This window comes from Charadrius vociferus, unplaced genomic scaffold, assembly GCF_000708025.1.
Source record: "Charadrius vociferus isolate BGI_N301 unplaced genomic scaffold, ASM70802v2 scaffold461, whole genome shotgun sequence".
NCBI classification, from domain to species: Eukaryota; Metazoa; Chordata; class Aves; order Charadriiformes; family Charadriidae; genus Charadrius; species Charadrius vociferus.
Window position 1 is genome coordinate 218864 of NW_009647020.1, and position 22599 is coordinate 241462.

Here is a 22599-nt window from a genome sequence, read left to right on the forward strand (position 1 = left end):
TAGGGAAAGGAGGTGAAAGCAGGGGAGGAAACAATCATTGTGTGTTTGTGATCAGTCAGGTCCAGAAGCCACTTGACCCAGAGAGATCAGTTTCCCCTACAACAACGGGTGAGCCTGGGAAGCAAATCAAGCAGACTGAATGATTTTTGGCAGAGAGAGAACAGTAGGAGTGGTACAGACCTCTTCCTCCTCAATGCGAGCAGGTTCAATCAGCAGATTATTGGCTTGATCAAACGACACCCCCTGTTAGGACAGGAACCAGCAAAGAGGCATGCGGATTAGTGGAGCATAAACCAAACCCACCACCACTACCACCACCACCCAACACGCAAACGCACACCACTCTGACAGGTCTGGCCACACCGCACCGGAGCAGACCCCACTCGCACCACTCCTGATTACCACCTACCAGCGAGTACCAGCGACAGCGCTGCTCCCGGGGCTCACAACATGCGGAGTGCCAGCCCTCTTTGGCCCAGCTAAACTGGAACCTGCATCTTTAAGGCCGTATTTTGTCTGTGGTGGCACTCCGAGGCTGTGACCACCAAGCTCACAAGCTGAACGCTATTAGCTGATTGTACCCCCTCCGAACCGGTTGTTCAGTGAAGGAAGGATTAAACAACACAGGAGAAAAGCACAAAGGGACCTCTGGTGCCACCCAGCTGCTGCACAGGAATGAAGCGATCCCAAATCAAACTGCATTGGTCCTTCCTGCAAAGGGAAGAGCCTCCAGTGGAACAGCGCGTCCTGCCAGACACCCAGGGATCTGCTCCCAAATGAAGGAAACCTTAGAACTTCTCTTGAAAACCAACTGCCTTTGCAAAAAAACCCCTCTGGTTGAAGGATGCAGCCTCCTGCACACCCTGTCCTACCTCCTTCTTCAACACACGCATACAGCACCTCTTCCTTGAAACTCCGCTGTGCGGGGACACCGCTTCCCACACTCCCACTTGGGGGAGACGGCTCAGGAGGGAAGCTAATAAATCCGCCTTCGTGGAGCAGGCATCCAACCCAGCCCCCCGAAAAGGGAAACTGTGATTTCCAGGCAGAAGGCTTCACCGATAACAACGGTAACTTTCCGAGAGGTACACCAAACCTGTGGTCTCAACGCCTACGGAGACTTTACAGGTTTTATCAATGCGTCAGTGCATCCTCAGCTTTGAGTCCCTGGCTAAAAGAAGCTTTCTGGGTGAGGGCATTTCCCAAGTATGGCAGGTGTTGGATGAAGGGGGCTCAAGATGGCTTCACACATTCTTCTTACAAACAGCAGCAACTCCCTTCATAAACAGGAAGGAAAGGACAAGCCTCGTCCCCAGGGAGCAACGGACGAGCTGTAGCAGCTCAGATATAGCAAGGCAAGTGTCCACTGAGAGAAAGGCTCCAAAGGAAACTTGAGTGCAAGAACCTTCCCCTAAGCGATCTGAACTCCAGTGTGGGGTGGAAACGACCCCAAGAGTCTGGAGTGCATGCGGTAACCGCAAGAGCAGATTTTACTCCAGCATCTTCCACCAGTTCAGAGACCCACATCTCACCCATGAGATTTGTCAGTGTCAGACTATGACGGAGACTCGGCCACATCTTAATCCCCACCTGCCAAATACACTTCACAAAATCATCACACCAACTTCAGCAAGAACCTCGTGCGCTGTCCTTCATCAGTATACTCCTATTCCACTGCGAGGATCTTCCTCAAACAAGAATCTGTGGGTGTCCCTAACCAAAGATGGTGATTCAGCTGAGTAGACCCAAGGACCTCCTATCTCATCAGCCCTCAGCATGACCAGAAAGGCCCATCGTGGCCCCATGGTAACGGCAAAACTCCAGAGCACATGTTCGCCTAAATCCCAACGCACGCTTCATCAGACTGCATCTGCACCGGGGCAGGCAGAGGGTGGAACCAACCGCAAGGACACGCTCCTGTCTGCTCTCACTACCCACTCCTCTCCAGGAAGCACTGTGGCAGAAAGACAAGCGTAAGCAGCCTGAACGTAAGCCTGAGATTAGATCCATCCAGGGATAAAGCTCATCCTGCCGCAGATGAGGTGCGACAACCAGCAAGCAAGGTGGTGACTGAAATGAATGGAAGAACCTGTCGGTGATGGGACAAAGGAACCGTTCTCGCAGCACAGAACACAACATCACACATAACGGGGAGGGTGCAAGAATCGGGATACAGCACAAGGAGACAGACATAAGCAACATGGCACAGCTCTTGGACAATCATATGAGCCCCAGAACGAACTTCAGCTCTCCCACCCTCAGCGTGTCTCTCCTGAAGCGCTTGTGTCTCTTGCCAACGTTTTTTTGGTACCACATCAACCTGGTTGGTAGTTCAAAGTAGCAGAAGGGAGGTCTGGCACCCCTCTGACCTTCCCCTTGCCCACAAGACCTTACCTTCACTGATGGCTGAGCAGACAAAGCTCCATTCTTTCTGTCATCCTCATCCCACGTTTCCTCCTGATCCTCGTGCTCTGTGTTGTTATTGCAGCCTCCCAACTCCTCTTCCTCTTTGGGGACTCCATCACTGTTCAACCCCTGCAGGAGTGCCACCACTGCCTCTGGCTTGGGCAGTTTGGTTATCTTAAAGTGTTTCTTATAATGGGGTGTGTCCTTGCGGATAAGCCTCTGTTTCTCCACTGGGAAGGGCCGCTCTTCATCTTCATCCTCATCCTCGCTCCGTATGAGCGTGTCCTCAGCAAAGTGTACAGTGGGCTACAATGGCAAAGCCCCAGAAAGGTTGTGAACTTCAGCCACGTCTGGAGGCAGTGCACAAACCCGCTGTCCCCCCCCCACCAACACAGGCAAAGCCACCGCTGCCGCTTTTGTGCTGAAGAAGATGCAGGAATACACATGAAAATTTCACCATACTTGCCTTTTTCCGTATCAGCCCCTTCACCCAGACACATCTTCTGTCAGCTCCAGGGACTGAGGGCACTCAAAGCTGTAACCCTGATTTTCCCATAGTCCCTGTCTGGCTCCCACACTGTCCTTCCTCGTCTCCCATGGACCCGGCTCCCACAGGCTGCCTCAATCCCCACCTGCACGCGGCTTCCACGGCCTGTGTTTGCCTCCAGTGACGCCCAAATCACACTCTGCACCTCCATTTACCATTTTCTCAGAAACTTTCAAGTCCTTCCACTTTTTAGCACGACCCTGCTGGAGTTCCTAGCCTCCTACCTCATTGTATTCCACTTCCACATCTTCCTCTTCCTGGTCAGCGGCTTCCTTGCGCTCCTCTTCAGCTCTGGGCTTCGCCTCCTTCTCCAGCTCCTGCATCTCAGGCACCTGCCCATTGGGCCAGTTCCTCTCTCCATCCTCTCCCTGCTCCTCTCCCCTAAAGTCAGCAGAGGCAGTGCTGTTGGAAAGGTGGGAGTCCTCGCTGCGATTTGACATGGCGCTCAGCCTCTTCTCCTGAGAAGATGATTATAAAAGTCAAGATGGAAACCAAGGCAGCAGATGGAGCAATGTAGTGTGACTGCTGCGAGGTGGGGTATGATCCAGTACCAACAGAACCAGCTTTTTCCTTAGGCTGCCCGCTGCTTTCCCTGCCAAGCCTGCTCCATCTCACCTAGGTCCCCCCCTGTTCCACCATCTACGGAGGCATTTATTCTTAGTGTCACACCTGGGCAGCAAGATGCCTCCTCCAAGCACTCCGTTCCCATCGCTCTTCTCTGGGAAAATCAGAGCCTTCTCTTCCTCTCCTTCTGTTACGAAAAAGTGGTGCCAACGCACACAATTCCCCTTAGGCCGTTCTCTGGCTCCATCTCTTACTCTGTCTCCGTGGCCGCAGCTGACACCACAAGGCAGACTCCAACCCTCGGAACCCAGGCAATGCACACTGCGGTCCTTCAATCTTTCCCCAAAGTAAGTTCTTTCTGCCCAGCTCACACAGACTGCCCCCCCATTCCCCACGTCCGCTGTACGTTCTCTATGGTTATCCATTTCTTAGCGAACAGCACTCACTTCTGAGTTAGGAGAATTCGGGTCCGTGTCGGGCTTTGCAGCATGTACCTCATTGCGCCGAACTTCAATCACCTTCTTCATAACCTTCAGTTCACTGGGATGAGGGGTCGCTCTGCGCTGTAAGCCCTGCCGAAGAAAAACACTCAGAGCAGGAGATTCAACAGTCAAGAGCAGCACGTGCCATGCCCCAAGACTGAACCTCTTCAAATGACCAGTTTTATCAGAGCGCTCGAGCCCCGGCCGGAGATGATCTAATGTCCCGGTGCAGGATCTGATCTGGGCCTCTCCACCACCAGCTGGGAAGAGGAAAGGAGGCAGATCACACTTCCCAGAGCTCCCCTGGACCTTATCCCGCTCTCCATCTGACAGAGGGATTGGGAGGAGTTATATAGAGGGGAAGTTTTAAATTGCGCTTCAGGCTTAGTAAATGTAAAACTGTCAACACAGAAACCCCTGAAAGAACACACAGGTGGAATATCTTCTTAATCACTCTGGCGTTTCGTAATTTGTCTGACAAGCCTGTAGGCTACTGGGATTTGTGATGCTTAGCTAGTTCCACCCCAGCTAGGAGTCAAGAAAAACAGTACTCTGAAATTACTAACAATGTTAAAAACAATCAGAACCCCCCCCCAAAACCCCCAAACACCAGCAGCACACCCATGCTGCAAGGACAGATGCATATACAGTTGATTAGAAGGACTCAGACCTCTCTTCAAGAGGATCTCTCTGCACATGACAAAAAGGGGAACAAAAATGATGCAGGAGATTTAAACCAACGGAGTACTTGCTGAGAACTGGAACTTCTGTCCTGCCCTTTGCATCTGCAATTAAAGCAAAATGATCCGCGACCATTTTTGAGGCTGTCTGTCCACAGGGTTTAGCTACTTTAGTAACGCGCTACTCCACGGCATGGGCTTGCCTCTGGCTCCACGCTTGGAGGGGTGGAGATTGCCTGGCTCGAGTTTGGCTGTGCAGCCCTTCCCCACGAGGGGGGTCAACTAAAATCCAGTCCTGACCCTGCTCTAGTAGGATCTCTGGACTACCCAAACGCTCCTGGGCAGGTTGGCAGCCACAGCTCGACTCCCATGGGACAGCTGTCGAACTGTAAATCCGCACGAAGGCTCTCGGGGAATTCTCTTTTACACCTGCTTGTCTCCTCGGGGCACCAAGTGCCCTTCGGACTGCAAAAACACAGTACACGTCTGCAGCAGCATTACAGAGTGAAACACGAACGGTGTAACGGCTCTCCGTCTTAGGCACAATCTAAACTTTTTTCCACAGGGAGCTAAGAAACCTCTCTCTTCTTACCCGTCTCTCAGCTCCAGACTCCTCTTCATCATCTACTTTGGGTTCATCCAGGAACTGAATCACACTGACTCTGTTTAAATTGGTGTCCGTCCAGCTCTCATCCACACTGTTCTGCAAAAGATTCTCTGGGGAGAAAAATAACAGAGTGGGAGCGACCTCCTGAACAAGCAGGGTTGTAGGCTTGGATTAAAGACAGCTCTCAACCCGTTAGGGCACTTCTGTTGTATCTGCCCGTAGCATCAAACCACAGAGGTCTTGAGGACAAAGGACAGAGCCTCCGGAGGCTCCGAGACCTCTGTCTCCCGCCAGATCTATAGAGGCGTCTACAAAAGGACCCAAATGGTTCAGCTCTCACGCTCCTTAGTCAAGAACTAAGGAAAAAGGTAGGATTAAGGCACAAATCAGAAGTGCTGACACAAGAATATCATCGTGACAGGAAGCAAACCTTACAGACAACGAACTACTCGGTCAATAGATCAAAGCAGAATACTTGAAGACTCGGCTGCAGCTTCTTTACCACCTGGCAGAGACGCAATTTCTCAGTTTTAACAATCTCTACCTTGGAAAGTTGCCACCAGCCATTCAGGAGCCTGGGGCTGCTACAGGTGCCGCAGCAACGAAGAACAGTCCAACCAAGCAGAGAGGAAGGTTCAAGACCTCTTCCCTACAGCGCTCTCCAGAGTACACAGTACTGCAGAGAGCGTTCCGAACGCGGTCTCTTACCTAGGCTAGGAGAGGGCTGCTGGGGAAGCAGGTAACAAGTGAGAACTTTTTCTCCTGTCTTTTCATCATTCTCCGTTTGGAATTTCAGCATGGGCTGGGACTGATTTTCTGCCAGCCACAGGGCTTTCAGGTTAAGGTTTGTCAAAGCAAATGGCAGGTTCTGCAGTCTGCAAAAGAAAAGGACTGCCGGTTAAACTTGCTTGGTGACGAAGGTACTTCAACTCAGCTTCAGACTGCCTCACCTGCACCGGAGAAGGAGAGAGCCAAGCCACCGGGGGATCCCTCGCTCTTCGCCACGCTGAAGCAGCTGGCTCGTGCCGCGTACGGCTCTGCGACAGCCACACGCCGCACCCCAGTAACCCACCCTCATCGGCTTTCAGCAGAGAACAATTCCCATCAACAATGTGAAAACGGTGAATTTTGAGGAGGAGATTGAAGACAAAAAACGATCCTTTCACGGACCACTACACAGAGGCGTTCCAAACAGAAGCTCTGGTCAGCTTCCATCTGCTACAAAAAATACCGGCCTCAGCTAACAGAACTGCAGCTAAAATCTGCAGAATCCTTCAGAACAGACCACAGATATTTGCACACGGTGGGGTTGGGCACATCATAAACAAGGCTTTGGAACCAATCACCTGAGGATTGGTAACACAAAACTACCAAGACAGCGGACCAGGGATGTCCCCTGATCTTTATCTGGCACACGGCAAAACGCACCCACACTTCTGGATGAGCTCTACCCTGTATTCAAGGAAGACAGAGAAGGGCTTAAGAGGCAAAGCTTGGGAGACGCACGCCCTCTTTCCAGAGCACAAAGCAACCAGTCCGGGCTTCTCCAAACCCCGGATCCTGGGATTAGCACAGATCCCGGGTCACCCAAACACGCCAGGGCTCAGCCCACGCTGCTCCTTCTCAGCGTTCTCCTTAGGAACATGCCTACGAGCCTGTCCACCCTTCCCGCTGCTGACCTGTTCCCAGCCACATCCAGGACGTGGAGCTCAGTGGTGTTGGCGAGCTCTGGCGGCAGGAGGGCCAGGCGATTGTCTCGCAAGGACAGCACGTTCAGATTGGCACAGCCTCCAATCTCAGCTGGAAGGGACGTTAGCCGGTTCCGATCCACATTCAGGTTCGTCAGCTTGGCCAGCTTGCCAAGGGACTTTGGTAAGGCCTAGGAAGGAGATGGTTCAGTAGGTGCAAAAGACAAGAGCAGCAGAATAAAGGTATAAAAGACGTAAAACCCCCTCATCGGGGGGAGGGGGACAAAGCCGCCTTCCGTCCTAACAGACACATTTTTGGTAAGTTCTCACTACAACTTCGGGACAGATTTTCCCTCAGGTTCACAGACTGTTCCATGATAACTCTTCACCTCTGCACAGCACACTCAGAACACCACCGGTCAAGATTTTTCTCCTGTCCACCCGTCCATTCCCGAAACTTGTGTTTTAACAACCAAACCATGAGCAGTTTGGAGCAGGGCCGTTTGAAATTACACTACCCCGTGGCCCCTCACCAAACGCAGCTTTTCACGTAGTCCTGCTCCCATCAGATTGGACGGGCTTCAGGACTGGCTACCCTAAAGCCAGCACCCCACAGAATCACGGAATGGTCAGGGGTGGAAGGGACCTCTGGAGATCATCTAGTCCAACCCCCCTGCCAGAGCAGGGGCACCTACAGCACGTTGCACAGGACGGCGTCCAGGCGGGTTTGGAATGGCTCCGGAGTGGGAGACTCCCCCACCTCTCTAGGCAGCCTGTGCCACTGCTCCACTACCCTCAAAGTGAAGAAGTTCCTCCTCGTGTTAAGATGGAACTTCCTCTGTTCAAGTTTGTGCCCGTTCCCTCTTGTCCTATCACTGGGCACCACTGAAAAAAGACTGTTCCCATCCCCCTGGCACCCTCCCTTTAAGGATTTGTAAGTATTAATAAGACCCCAGCTATCCTAGAGAATTTTTCAGAGACAAAAAACAAAACAGTGCGAGAACACAGCTTCCACCAGGGTCTCCTCAAGAGCCTGTGAGCGACGTGAAAAACCATGCATCAAAGCAGCTAAAGGGAGAGCAGCTGCAGCGTGCTCAGGATTCTGGCTCGGAAGCCAGAAGATGGGAAAAAATCCCTGGCATGTGGCTAAACTGAACGGCACAGGAGAGGCAGGGTGGCTGCCGGTGTACTTACCGTCAGCATGTTCTCTGTCAAGATGAGTTCTGACAGATTTTCACAGTCCCCAATTGACTCTGTCACCTCTGTCAGACGATTCTGGTCCACCTTGAGGATGGAGAGCTGCTTCAGCTGACCTGGGCAGGGCAACAAGCAACATGTGAACTATGCCACAGAGATAACGATGCTGTTCTGTGTTCACCTGGCCCAAATGCCTCCCACCAGGGGTTACGTACCCTAACGATACCGGCACTACCTTTCCTCCCCCACCAGGCTTGTTCACAGGTTTTACCCATGCATGATGCAGATCAAGAACCTGAACTTGTCCAGCGAGTTCTGCTCACCAGTAGCATCACCTGCTTCTGCACTTAACTACCGTGACTACGTCCATCAAGGCCTAATCCCTTGTTCACAGAATTCACAGAATGGTCAGGGTTGGAAGGGCCCTCTGGAGATCATCTAGTCCAACCCTCCTGCCAGAGCAGGGTCACCTACAGCAGTTACACAGGACAGCGTCCAGGCGGGTTTGGAATGTCTCCAGAGTGGGAGACTCCACCACCTCTCTGGGCAGCCTGTGCCAGTGCTCCACTACCCTCAAAGTAAAGAAGTTCCTTCTCATGTTAAGATGGAACTTCCTATGTTCAAGTTTATGCCCATTACCCCTCGTCCTATCACTGGGCACCACTGAAAAAAGACTGCTCCCATCCCCCTGGCATCCTCCCGTTAAGTATTTGTAAGTATTAATAAGATCCCCCCTCAATCTTCTTTTCTCTAGACTAAAGAGACCCAAGTCCCTCAGCCTTTCCTCATAAGAAAGGTGCTCCAGTCCCCTCATCATCTTCGTTGCCCTTTGCTGGACCCTCTCCAGCAGTTCCCTGTCTTTCTTGAACTGGGGAGCCCAGAACTGGACACAGTAGTCCAGATGTGGCCTCACCAGGGCAGAGCAGAGGGGGAGGATGACCTCCCTCGCCCTGCTGGCCACACTCTTCTTGATGCCCCCCAGGATGCCATTGGCCTTCTTGGCCGCCAGGGCACATTGCTGGCTCATGGTCATCCTGTTGTCCACCAGGACTCCCAGGTCCCTCTCCACAGAGCTGCTCTCCAGGAGGTCAGTGTTACCTACACTCCTGCCTGAAGTGCTCCTGCCAGGAGCGCTGCCAGGGCAGTGAAGTCCTGCCCTGCTCCCCATCCCGCAGCACTCACCAATCCCATCCGGAATGCATTCCAACAGGTTCTGGGACAGCAGCAAATCCGTCAGTGCTACTAGCCCACTGACTTCGTTGGGCAACTGCTCCAGCTTGTTCTCTGACACGTCGAGGCAGACCAAGCGGCGGAGATTGCCCAGCTCCTAGGAGCAGAAAGGAGACACTACGGCTCGAGGGAGCAGCTGAGGAAGGGAGCAGAGTGGTGAATCGGTGGCTCCGCACAGGTACTTACTGGAGGCAGGGCTGAGAGCTGGTTCCGGTCTAGCCAAAGCTCACGTAGGTTTGGTAGCGCTCCCAGAGTATCTGGCTGTAACAGAGCGGGACAGTGACAGCATCAGTCCCTTCCACAGGGGAGAAGATGCTACGAACCACACCACACCTCTGCAAAGCTAGACATTGCTATTGCTTTCACACCTCCTAGAACCATCCACCAAACGGTTTATGGCACTAACGTGTCAGTGTGCCACCATACAGCAGCACGTAGGTTTGGAAATGTTTGGGATGGCACACCGGCGGCAAAAGGTCCCAACAGGAAGCATGGAAGACAACAGCAAGAACTGTCTGGAAGCAGAGAAGGCAAGAACTAAACAGGGTTGTGGAAATCCTGGCCTTAGGGAAGAAATGAGTCTTTCTCCTCTTCCTCCTCTCAGACATGAAAACAAACATTTGGATAAGACCGGAAAACCCAAAGTGATACAGCAGCTCCATCAGCAGTGGTAGACATACGTTCATAGCATCACTCCACGACCACCACACACACACTGATTAGCATTTGGGTTCGGAGTTGATGCACCGCTGAAGTGCGGTTCAAGTGTCAGACAAGCGTTGTCAAAGCGAGCTGCAGCCTTCTGCACAGCGCGCTGCACGAGCTGCTCCTTTGCCTCCCAATTTAGACAGCTTTCTGCCAAAAAGCACTCCAGAACTTTAAGAGAAGGATTCAGTAACAGCTTAATCCGTAGCTGCAAAATTAAAGAGTATCACTGGACGTCCCCGAATGTCAAGACAGGCTGAATTTCGAGACTGTGCACTGGCTCTCAGCGTGCTTACGCTCAGAGCCCTCCACGGAGGCACTCCGGTCCGGAGGGCACACATCCCATGCTTGGCTGACTTCACTGCCAGGAACAACATGGAATAGTCCTGCACCTTCCAGCACAGAAATCAAAACAGAAAGGAGAAAGGCAGAAAGTCGGCCTAGCAGAAGTGAAAAACAACAGCTGGGGGCAGCGCAACACAGAAGAGAAAGGAAATGCCAAACAGAGAGTCTGGCTGGACAGGAAAGACCCTTAGGCAGTTCGATAGCAAGAACGAACATCCCAGAACAGAAGAGCTTGGAAAGAGCGGAGCAAGTTGTGCATAAGGACAGTAGGAAGCAAAACACGAGGGCCAACACATGAAGAGAACGTTATGCTGGGAACGATGACCAGGCCCTGGTGGGCAGCCCAGAATCTTCCCAAACAACCTGAGGGTCTATTGCTTTGTATTTCAGATAAAAACCCATTTGCTTCTACAGAGGTGGGGGGTTCTGCCCCTGCCAACCACCCATATTCCCTCCCCACCGTTCCTCACCTACCAGTACTTCCAGGTCATTTCCACCAAGATCCAACTGTTCTAACTTGACAAGGAAGGAGAGCGAACTGCAAGATACAGGGATTACAGAGGGGAAAAAAAAAAAAAAAAAAGAAGGAACAAACGGAAGGTTAGCATCTGGGACACACATCTCAAATTACATAATTTTTAATAACTGCTAAAACAGATGGGGCAATCCTAACCTTTGTCATAGTCCCCCTGAGCCAAGTCGTTTAGTGGAGCTGGTACCCTTCCCCGCGCCAGACCACCTGCACCAGGGAATCGGGGTCAGTAGCACCCGCAGTCCCAAAGCGGCCAGTTCCCACTCCGTCACCAATTTGCCTTCTCCCCCTCCCACCATAAAATACTCTCAGCAAAACCAGGACAGATGACAAGCCACACCTTAACACTGCTGCCCATTTTTGTAGCAAGGATGGGGACCTGGGCACAGACTAACAGATAACAGGATGTCCTGGTTTGATGTCCAAATCACGACACAGGAGAGAGTCAGCAGAAGACAATACATATTTGGGGGGCAAGGGGAACACAGCTGCAGGGAGAGGGAGAAATGACAAATTCAGCAGCCTCGGTTTCCCCGAACGGTAAGCCCATGCTGCTTAAGAGAAAGGGAAAGACAACACTGCACGATGTCTCAGAAGAGGTCAAGACGTACAGATGAGAAGCTCGCTAGGCAAGATACTGCGAGAAGCCGGCACGGGAACCAAAGCTTCTCAACGCTGGCGGTCGAAGGACGTGCCCTGAGTATCCAAACACGTTATGACCTGGTGACATAAAAGGCTGCAGTCCGCAAACCCATGAAACCAGGGTTCAGTTCTGGCATGGCCCAGGCGTTCGTTCGCCTTCAGCTCTTGGTCCTACCCCATCAACTCCCACTCCCACTTCCCCAAACAGGGATTGCCGTCTCTTACTTTACCTAGGGCAGAACTGCCATCTCAGCCCTGCCTGCTTCAGTTTATCTTATGCTCTTCATAAGGAACTGTCCTAATGCAGAAATCACTACATTTCTCTGGAAAGAGAGCTGTACATCTCACTGCCATCCAAACTACGGAAGGCGGGGCTGCAAATCTGTGAGAAAGCAGTAAGAGAGATCTGTCTTGCCTGGGCCAAACTATAAACATATTTGGGCTACACAGGAAAAGTTAAGTTCTTACCTTAAGCAGTGGATTTTGAGACATTATATTAACTCAAGCAAAGGTTTATCAACAGGATCAGCAAAAGGATTCTGTTGTATAGCAGTCTCTCATTATGACTGTACATTTGTACTTTGACTTCTCTGAAGGGTGAAGCGGCTTTGATTGTCCCTCCACACCTTCACAGTTTGAATTCCCAAAACAGGGACAAGTGAGCTGTGGAATCCATGTTGGTATACGAGGTCTGGCAAAATGCCTCAGTATAGATCACCCTCCACTATTCATGGAATCATAGAATACCAGGTTGGAAGGGACCTCAAGGATCCTCTGGTCCAATCTTGCTTGGCAAAAGCCCAGTCTGGACACGACGGCGCAGCACCCTGTCCAGCTGAATTGTAAAAGCGGGCAATGATGGGGAATCCACCGCTTCCCTGGGGAGGTTATCCCCAGGGCTGATTGTTCTCCTTGGGTAAAATTTTCCTCTCGTGTCCGATCAGAATGTCCCCAGGATTAACTTGCACCCATCACCCCTTGTTTTTTTCCATGTGACTCCTTGTAGAAAGGGACTCTCCAACTTCTTTGTAGCCACCCTTTAAATACTAGAACACGCTGATAAGATAACATGCATTGCATGAAAATACATCAGTGAGAGCTACTCTCCCCAAATTATCGGCAACCGTGGCCCATTTGCGTGGGAGAAATGAGGAGCGATAATCAGCTGTACAAGACAAACTGTTTCAGAACTCAGCAGATAGCAGAAGACTAACCAATGAAATTAAAGTTTTGACAAGTACAGGTCATTGCAAGCCAGATCTTTTAAGGAGCTCAACAACAACAGAAATTAAAAGGACACTGATGCATTACGCAGTCACAAATTCACTGTATTGAAGTCCATCTACCTAGTGGGCTCAGAAACCTTTAAAACCGAAAGCATCGTCCATTCCCCTAAGTTATTCTACTCTTTGGCAAGATCACTTGGACTTGTTTAGAGCCATTCTTGGGCACAATTTGCAACCAGACTAAGTACGAGAGCTTCAAACCTGGGTAGAGTACCTGACACTACCACTGAAGTTTCTTCGGCCATTGATTTTGATCTCATGATTGACTGACGGATCTGATGAAAATTGCCTTGGCCTTCAAGATCCTCTTTCTACTTTTGGAAATCTTTCAAAAGTAGAACTTGGGGAATTGCGGAAAAATGAAAAGAAGCTGGACTTGCACTGCAGAATGAGTATCGAGCCTGGACTTATCTTCCACAGAAAACCCCCCAAAACTCGTAGCATGCTACAAGTATCTTGCTGGATGGCATACAAATCTAACATAGGGAAACAAGGGAGCACGGGGCATGAGAGATCTCCCCAGAAACCGTATGGGTTTGGTCACAGACTGAATTCTTAAACTCCAGATACTTGCTGGTTCCTAGATGGTGAAAAGCCATTGGGACCCTTCTTCGCTGCAGTTTGAAAGCCCAACTTTGGGTGTAGCTATTGCACCTCTTCGTTTATATGGTGTATCACAGTGGTGGTACCTGTCTGTATGAACACAAAGAACACACGGAACAGACAGCAGTGGGTCCCAAAACCGGGACCCAAACTCCTCCTGCTTGCCTGTTCTCAGCCTGGCATAAGGAGCTTTCGCTCTCACATTCTGCCTTGGGGTTATATTCCACGTGGGGCCATCTCAGCCGGTCTCTTAATATCGCCTTTCCGTAACAGGGTGTTGATGCCGACAACTTCTGTGCAGAAAAGATTCAGTGACTTTGGCATCAGAGACAAAAATCACAGAATGGTCTGGGTTGGAAGGGACCTCTGTGTCCAGTGACAGTGTTAATTTGAACTATGCTTCTACATTGTGTAATCACCAGATGTGAAGCCTCAGAGCTGACCAGTGCAGACTCTTTCAGCTCCACTTTCGAAGTGTCTTGTCCTCTGGGTCAAAGATGACACATGAATTCTACAAGCAGATATAAGTGTTGTCATATAAAGCCTGTACTTGCAGGTCCCAGAGCAAAATAACCATCAGGAAGAGCATGCACCTGAGTCAAAGCAACATCTCCCGGTGAGGGAGGTATGGCCATCACAGAAGCAGCAACACTGAAGCCCTAACTGCGTAGAGTTTCAAAGCCTTGCGTGAACATTGTATCATCAGATGCCTCCTTTGCGCCTTTTTTTCTTTTTTTTTTTTTAAATAAAGCAGAGGAGCAAGGGGGGAAAGTCCAGAGAGCCAAACTGAATACTTGCCATGAATACTAAGAGGGCACCGAGGAAAGATGACAACAGTTGCATGCTTCACCCATTCCCTGAGGAGTTTGTGGGGCCCGAAAACACACTGCTATTCCAACATATATTCGAGGAAGACTGGGGGAATCGTCGGTTGGATAGATAAGCATGCAGAAAACAAGTTGACAGAGCTAATGTAGGTTAGAAAACTCAACAAACAACTCTCATGGGCCAGACCAGAGATTAACGTAGAAACTCAACTCTACCTGGTAGCATCAGCTGTACCAACCAGCTCCTCTACCAAGAATTCACCTCTGCTCCTAATTCTCCAAAACATTTAACAAGACTTACCTCTTCTCCCTTGCTGGCTTATTTTTTGTCTGCTGCAGGAAAGCCAGTTATCCCACCTATTCCCACAAACTGCTCAACCAGAACAATCAGAAGGGATACCCAAGAAAACAGAGATGTCAGAAGCAAAATATATCTTCAGCCATATTCTGCTGCTCTTCAAATTATGAACTGCACTGCATGCAGAGTTCTTCCTATACCCACATCAGCATGTTTTTCTCTCTTTTTCCAAAACAATCCATCATCTGCTCCACCTCTCCAGGAAAAAAGGTTCGCACCATTTCCAGCGGCTTTCTTGTGGAACCCTGTCCATTCCAAATCAGTCCTGACGCAGAGGCTGAGTACAGACCCAGAACATCCTTGCCTGCTCTTAAGCCCTGAACCATCTTTCTCCCTCCTCGCCGCAATTTACAGAAATCCAGCAAGATGCAGCCAATTTATGCAAAGCCTTGAGCCCTCCCAAGCAAAGAGCTAGAGCCTGTACTACAGAAACAGTAAGTCCCTGAGGAATCGGTAAGAGCGATCAGGCAGGAGACTCCTGAAGCCACCAGACAGACACTCACGTGGGGAGAGTCTTTAGCAGGTTCTCACGTAGCTCCAAAGTCACCAGGTTTGCCAAACTGCAAGAGAAAAGGGAGCGAGAAAGCCAGATTCACTGAATAGGGCTTCAGGGATACACGGAGATGCTCATAGCCCTTCCCTCGGGACCACCCCTCATGGCCTGCACAAATACGTACGGGTGAGTGTGGACGCGTGAATGGAGATGACAGGGGAAAACAAAAAACAAAGAGGATCGTAAATGAATTCTGGTGAAGGTGGACTGCTTATTGCAAAATCACGGGGAAACAACGCTGTGCCCAAACTCAGGACAAGGGAACGTGGTATCACATACAGGACTGTCTGCCCAAAAAGATAAAATCCCCCACATGCAGAAAGCCAAATCCCACGGGAGGGGCACTGCACCCCACAGGCGAAGCCCCACGGGCATTGCCTTGGCCCTTTGCTAGCAGCGTAAGTCATTTCAGCATCATCGGATAGACCACACCTGTTTGGAAAGGGGCAAATGGGCACTCATAACATAAGACAGAAGGATTTGAGAAGCACTCCTTGGCTGTGCCGGAGACCACAAAGGAGGAGAAGCAGCGCAGACCGGGAAAAGAACCTTTTTAAAAAGGTTGTCTTTTAACAAGAATAATGCTTAGAGGTGCTCACACGGCACGTTCGGTACAGTGGCAAGCTGTAACTGGGATGGCATGCTCTTCCCCCCTTCCAAGTCCTGCTAGCGCTGCCGCCCCAATAGCATGGGGTCCCCGTCCCAACCCTCCTCCCCGCTACGAGGAGCGGGGGCATACTCACTTCCCAATGTCATTGGGGAGGCTCTGCAGGGACACATCATTCAAGGCCAAATGGCCCAGGCTCCGAAGTTGTGTGAAGCCCTCCGGAAGCCTGTAACAGCATGACAGAACAAAAACCCATTAATTCTGTGCACAAAACAAGCCCTCGATTCCTCACTTAAATGCCCCAAAAGCCAGTCTCATCCCAACTGGTATCAACATGTGGAAAGAAGAGGAGCGGGAACCAAGTCTGCCCCTGGCTCCTGATCCAGGATATGCCCCGTTTCCAAGACAATACTCCCCTGCCCCAACCTCGCTACATGTCCAAGTGCGCTAACTTGGCTCTGCAGTACTCAAGCACGAATCCCAGACTAAATTATGCCATGTGATCATTTAAACTTGGAAGCAGGGAGGGCTACCGAGTAATCCAAACGCCCGTCTAAGGATATTTACGCAGATGACGCTGCAGCGTTCCCCGGGGACCAAACAGTATCATCCTAACAGCTCCAAGGTGCAACAAAACATGGCAACACCGGCGAAAAGGAGGAATCCTTTGCTGTTCACAGGCAGTTCCTGGAGCTTCCCTGCCCCACTGCTCACAACACGCTTATTACAACTGTGGGCCACAAAAAGACTCTGAGAACTTCTAGTGTAGGAGCGCTGGTCATTCCTGTGGTACAGGGACTCTCAGGACTGAAGAGCTTGTCCCATTCACAGAATTCACAGAATTCACAGAATTGTTAGGGTTGGAAGGGACCTCTGGAGATCATCTAGTCCAACCCTCCTGCCAGAGCAGGGTCACCTACAGCACGTTGCACAGGACAGCGTCCAGGCGGGTTTGGAATGTCTCCAGAGTGGGAGACTCCCCCACCTCTCTGGGCAGCCTGTGCCAGTGCTCCACTACCCTCAAAGTAAAGAAGTTCCTTCTCACGTTAAGATGGAACTTCCTCTGTTCAAGTTTGTGCCCGTTCCCTCTTGTCCTGTCACTGGGCACCACTGAAAAAAGACTGCTCCCATCCCCCTGGCATCCTCCCGTTAAGTATTTGTACTTAATGGCAGTGTACTTAATGTCCGGCAGTGTCTGGCACCACAAGAGGGAAGCAGAGAGTTAAATCTATTTAAAGGGTGACATGGGCAGCGCTTGCCCAGGAGCACAAAGGGCAACCGGCATCTGGAGTCACGCCGGGGACCACAGGGATCCTGGCAGACGATGCATCAAGACACCAGTGCCTGGGAGCACGGTTCACCGAGGCAGAGGAGCCACACTCGAGTTCCCAAAAACATGATGGATTAAGAGCTGTAGGGACAGAAGACTGAAGAGACAAGGCGGAGAGCCCTGTTCTTGGACACAGCTCTGGGGACTGAGATACCAGGGAAACCCAACAAACCCAGAGTTCAGAGGATGGCCATCCTGCGTTATAAATAAGATGACAGAGAGCAAAAAGGCCTGACAGAGCAGAGGACAGCAGACAGGCCTTTCTCTACCCCTCTGTAGTACAACCAGTCCACATCCTGGTCTGTGCGGCAGGGTGGAGGGTCGGGGATGGAGTAACAAACTTACTCCAAGAGGACAAAAGTCCTCACCATTCACACCAGTGGCAACAGTACGACTAAAGGCTCATCAGTCCAAGCCATAGGCCCCGCAGAAGAGGGAGCTCTTCCCTACGCTGAGTGTTCCACCTGTCGGGAGAGCAGACGTCTGCAGGTCTTGGCAAAGGCAGGGTGATCCTAGGCCTTGACCTCCAGGGGAGAGAGTTACAAGATGAAGACCAGAGAAAGCTAGGGAGAATGAGGAACTTCAACCCTTATTCTCAGCTGGACGAAAGGGTTGCACACGCCTTCCTACCTGGAGAGAGGATTCCCACTGAAGTCCGCGATTTCCAAGGATTTGCAGAATTTGATGCTCTCGGGAATTTCTGGAATGTCTGGAAAAAAAAATACACGAAAGAAAAAAAGCAGCTCAAGAAGAGCCCGTCACATGGAAAACCGGTCACCAGGTACTGGTGACAGCCTAAGACACCGTTACACAACCATATTTTCATAGCTCAGGACCCGTGAGAGATCACTCGGCAGGACTGGTGGCGAATGGAGTTAACTCCAGTTGGTGTAGCTGGCCACGAGTGGTGTCCTCCAGGGCTCAGTACTGGGGCCAGTCCTGTTTAACATCTTTATCAATAACCTGGATGAGGGGATCGAGTACACCCTCAGTAAATTTGCAGTTGACACCAAGCTGGGTGGAAGTGTTGATCTGCCTGAGGGGAAGGAGGTTCTGCAGAAGGATGTAGACAGACGAGATCGACGGGCCAAGGCAAACCGTATGAGTTTCACTAAGGCCAAATGCCGGGTCTTACACTTTGGCCACAACAACCCCCACCAACGCTACAGGCTGGGGGAGGAGTGGCTGGAAAGCTGCTCAGCAGAGAGGGACCTGGGGGTGTTGGTGGACAGCCAGCTGGATATGAGCCAGCACTGTGCCCAGGTGGCCAAGAAGACCAGTGGCATCCTGGCCTGTACCAGTAGGACCAGGGAGGTGATTTTACCCCTGTACTCGGCACTGGTGAGGCCCCATCTTGAGGTCTGTGTTCAGTTTTGGGCCCCTCACCACAAAAAGGACATTGAGGTGCTGGAGCGTGTCCAGAGGAGAGCCACCGGGATGATCCGAGGGCTGGAGCACCTCTCCTATGAGGAGAGGCTGAGAGAGCTGGGGCTGTTCAGCCTGAAGAAGAGAAGGCTCCGGGGAGACCTTATTGCCGCCTTCCAGTGCCTAAAGGGGCTCCAGGAGAGCTGGGGAGGGACTTTTTACTGGGGCATGGAGGGACAGGACGAGGGGGAATGGCTCTAAACTGGAAGAGGGCGGGTTTGGATTAAACATGAGGAAGAAGTTTTTCCCTGTGAGGGCGGCGAGGCACTGGGACAGGGTGTCCAGAGAGGTTGTTGAGGCCCCATCCCTGGAGGTGTTCAAGGCCAGGCTGGAGGTGGCCTTGGGCAACCTGGGCTGGTGGGAGGTGTCCCTGCCCATGGCAGGGGGGTTGGAACTCGATGATCTTCAAGGTCCTTTCCAACCTAAACCATTCTATGATTCAAAGAAGGGCAACAGAGCTGGTGAGGGGTCTGGAGCACACGTCTGATGAGGAGCAGCTGAGGGAACTGGGGATGTTCAGCCTGGAGAAAAGGAGGCTGAGGGGAGACCTTCTCTACGACTATCTGAAAGGAGGTTGCAAGGAGGTGGGAATTGACCTGTTCTGTCAAGTAACAGGTGACAGAACAAGAGGAAATGGCTTCAAGTTGCGCCAAGGGAAGTTTAGATTGGACTTTAGGAAGAATTTCTTTGCTGAAAGGGTCATCAGGCATTGGAACGCGTTACCCAGGGCAGTGGTGGAGTCCCCGTCCCTGGAGGTATTTAAGGGTCATGTAGATATAGCGCTTAGAGACACGGTTTAGCGGTGGGCTTGGCAGTTGATTAATGACTGGACTGAGTGATCTTACACGTCTTTTCCAATCTAGGAGATTCTGTGTGACTGTGAAAGGGTACTGCCTCCCCCAGATCAGGAGCGCACAGGGTAGCGCTACTACACTGAGAGAAGCAGGGCTGTGGGGCACCCGCTCCCCAGTTAGCTTTGACCTTACCGTTACGGGAGATGTCCAGTTCCACCAGCTGCATGAAGTTGGCAACCTCAGGGGGAAGTCTCTGGATTTCATTGTCGCTCAGACCCAGCTTGCGCAGGTTCAGAAGCCTGAAGAAAGGCTACAACAGGAGAGAACAAAACTGGGTCAGCAGCAGCTCTGTGGGAAACCTCTCTTCTCACCTCAGGGCAAACCTGAGCATCCACCCCTGGAGACAACTGCCTTCTCTCATAACCTCCATCCTGGTGAGGACCTCAAAGTGCAGTCGCTGCACAGATGAGAACCCCTATTAAGGTCTACAAGAGTGAAGGGTGAAAGAAGAAAGGCTTCATGGTTCATTGAACATCTCTATTATCCCGCTGCTCTTCTCCCTCCCTTGCAGGATACAACATGGATGTTCTTTGTTTCCCAAGATAACAGTTCATCTTAGGCACGCGAACGCTAGCATCGCGAGGAAGTCGCTATAAAGCAGCTTGCCGGCAGACACGACAGTGTTTATGAGTCGGGTCCAGAGAAGGAGAAACATAAGGGGACTTCCAACTGAAGTCCTGTCCCTGCTGTCACACACATCTGCTGTACAGTGTGTTTTGTCAGGACGTCAGTGACAGGTCTCTACACCGACAGGGAAAGCCTTTGTGCCACTCGTACTGGAAAAAAAAAGGAGCAGGCAACCTATCCGTAGGGCCCAAGTAACAAAGAATTAGAGAAGGAAAGAAAATCCCTTTCTAGAAACACCACAGTCATAGAAACGTTGACTGGAAGGGACCTCAAGAGGTCTCCTAGTCTAACAACATCCAATATCTTCACACCTACCCTTGTTCTCAGAAGTCAATTACATTAGCTATAAATGCTAAGTAACAAGATTCATCAATCATAGTCCTCCTCGGCATCAACAGCCTCTCAGTAAGTTTACTAAACACCACATACTACAGTTATCAACCAAACAAATCTTGCAGCTGCTTCTAACTATTGTCGGACATGGGATACTGGACAGGACGGAAACCAAGACCGTGGTGTTTGCTGCATTTCCTGGATTGTTTCAGGCTGCCTGGCAATAACAAACAAACAATATTGGGCCACTGCAGAAAATGAGAGTTTTAAGGTGGTTACCCATAACCCACAAACAGATAAAGGCAGAGACTTTTGCGCACGCACGTAGCAGCACTGCGTCTCTGATGACGTGTTTGGGTTCTGCCGCAGCAGAGACAAGTGCTCTGAGTCTCCTCTAACAGTTTGTGAGTTTTAGATGGCCAAAGCTTAAGAAGCTAGTAACTCAACCCACGATGCAAAAGAAAGTAGCGATGAAGGGAGGAACAAGCTCTGGTCTACGAAGTGACATGCAGAAGCCACTTCTAATCCATGTCACCATCCTGTCTGTCCTACGCCGGAGGCAGAAGGAGTTACAGTAAGCAGCAGAAGATGCAATCGCAGGATTACTTCAGATCAGAAAACACGTCCAGAGAGTCAGGGCTGCTTACACAGACCACGCTGAGAAGGATCAAACAAGAATTTGAGGTCTGAACCTTCTTTCTCAGTTGTCTTTCCAGTAATCCACCCGCTTCAAAGGCTGCTGAAATGGACCTCCCCAAGAACAGCTGGGGAGAGTACTGGGATTTGTTCTGGTTCAGGGTGGTGTGTGGTGGTACAGACCCCCACCCGGGGCCACACTGCGATGTCAGGACCAGCCAACGTTGTGTTCTCATCTTGGTTACCAGCGCAGTGCGCTGGGACGATCTGGACCTTCTTTATCATGGTTGCAAGTGCGGTGAGTTGGGACGGTCGGGTCCTTTCTTGTCCTGGTTACAAGCACAGGGAGTTCGGACGATCAGACACCCCCTCACCGTACCTGAACCTCCTGCTGCCCGCATCGTAGCCCGCTCTGTCAGGTCTTACCTGACAAGAATTGTGGCCAAAATTGAAAAAATACTGACCAAAGTCAACTATCTCATGGTGCTAAGTGAGACGCTGTGAGCTCTCCGGGATAGCAGCAGGCCGTGACCCCACATCTCCCCCTGCGATGGGACACCTCTCAGGGCCGATTTCGCGAGGATGTTAAAGCGCAGATTTCACAAGGATTTCATAGATCATCTGCTGACAAGTGCTGACGAAGGAGAAGAGTGAGTAATTCACTGCTATTGGATTTCTCGAGGTTTCAAAGAGCTTTTGGTAGCAATAACTTACTACTTTTTACAAAAAGAGAAACATCTTAATTATATAGGTTAACCTCCATATCTGTGTGTGCGTGTTTGTGTGCGTGTGATTTGATTTAGGAAACTCTGTCCCATCTCGTGTGAACTTTGCCATTTTCCAATCTTTAACTAAGCCGCTGGGTTGATTATAGTAAATTTTATTAAACCACTAATAACAATCGGCTGATGATTAAGTATTGTTAGAAATCATACAACCTAATCCTTTATTAATACATTTTAAACTGCCGCTACCTCAAAGTTGTGCCGGATCCCAATTTAACTTTCGCAATACGGTAGGACACCCACAACCGTCACTCACACTATTGCAAAGAACAATGATACAGACCAGACGAGGGGGGGTGCAGGGAACTGAAAGGTGATGCACAACATAAGCGTGAAAAGACAGACCACGGAGCGAGCTGCTCGCCCCGCTAGAAGTGCTGCCGATGAGGTCAAAGAATCTAGCTTGAGAAGTCTCTCTGCCATAGATCAAAACCTCTGCAGTTTCCCCCAGAAACATCTCAGTTGGGAAGCGCTGCCAGGTGCCAGTATAGGTTAGGAGTGGACCTGCTGGGAAGTAGCTCTGAGGAGAAGGATTTGGGGGTCCTGGTAGACAGTAAATTGTCCATGAGCCAGCAGTGCGCCCTTGCTGCCAAAAAGGCCAATGGAATCCTGGGCTGCGTAGGGAAGAGTGCGACCAGTAGGTGGAGGGAGGTCATTCTCCCCCTCTACTCGGCACTGGTGAGGCCACAACTGGAATACTGTGTCCAGTTTTGGGCTCCCCAGTTCAAGAGGGACAGGGAACTGCTGGAG

The 22599-nt window shown here is 50.9% G+C and overlaps 1 protein-coding gene across 1 annotated transcript in view; it reads right to left on the bottom strand.

The window, feature by feature from the left end:
• Positions 1–21349, bottom strand: part of SCRIB (scribbled planar cell polarity protein) — a 99740-nt gene extending 78391 nt beyond the window's left edge. The window contains exons 1-17 of the mRNA XM_009895485.1: positions 21254–21349; positions 19601–19718; positions 17820–17898; positions 15996–16085; positions 15203–15259; positions 10926–10989; positions 9588–9662; positions 9354–9498; positions 8169–8287; positions 6966–7165; positions 5995–6161; positions 5272–5396; positions 3964–4089; positions 3286–3411; positions 3193–3231; positions 2395–2712; positions 181–243 (exon numbers count right to left, since the gene is read on the bottom strand). Of these exons, the coding sequence (XP_009893787.1) occupies positions 181–243; positions 2395–2712; positions 3193–3231; positions 3286–3411; positions 3964–4089; positions 5272–5396; positions 5995–6161; positions 6966–7165; positions 8169–8287; positions 9354–9498; positions 9588–9662; positions 10926–10989; positions 15203–15259; positions 15996–16085; positions 17820–17898; positions 19601–19718; positions 21254–21349 (2007 nt within the window). The remainder of the gene's footprint in view (positions 1–180; positions 244–2394; positions 2713–3192; positions 3232–3285; positions 3412–3963; positions 4090–5271; positions 5397–5994; positions 6162–6965; positions 7166–8168; positions 8288–9353; positions 9499–9587; positions 9663–10925; positions 10990–15202; positions 15260–15995; positions 16086–17819; positions 17899–19600; positions 19719–21253) is intronic.
• Between the last annotated feature and the right edge of the window lie 1250 nt (positions 21350–22599).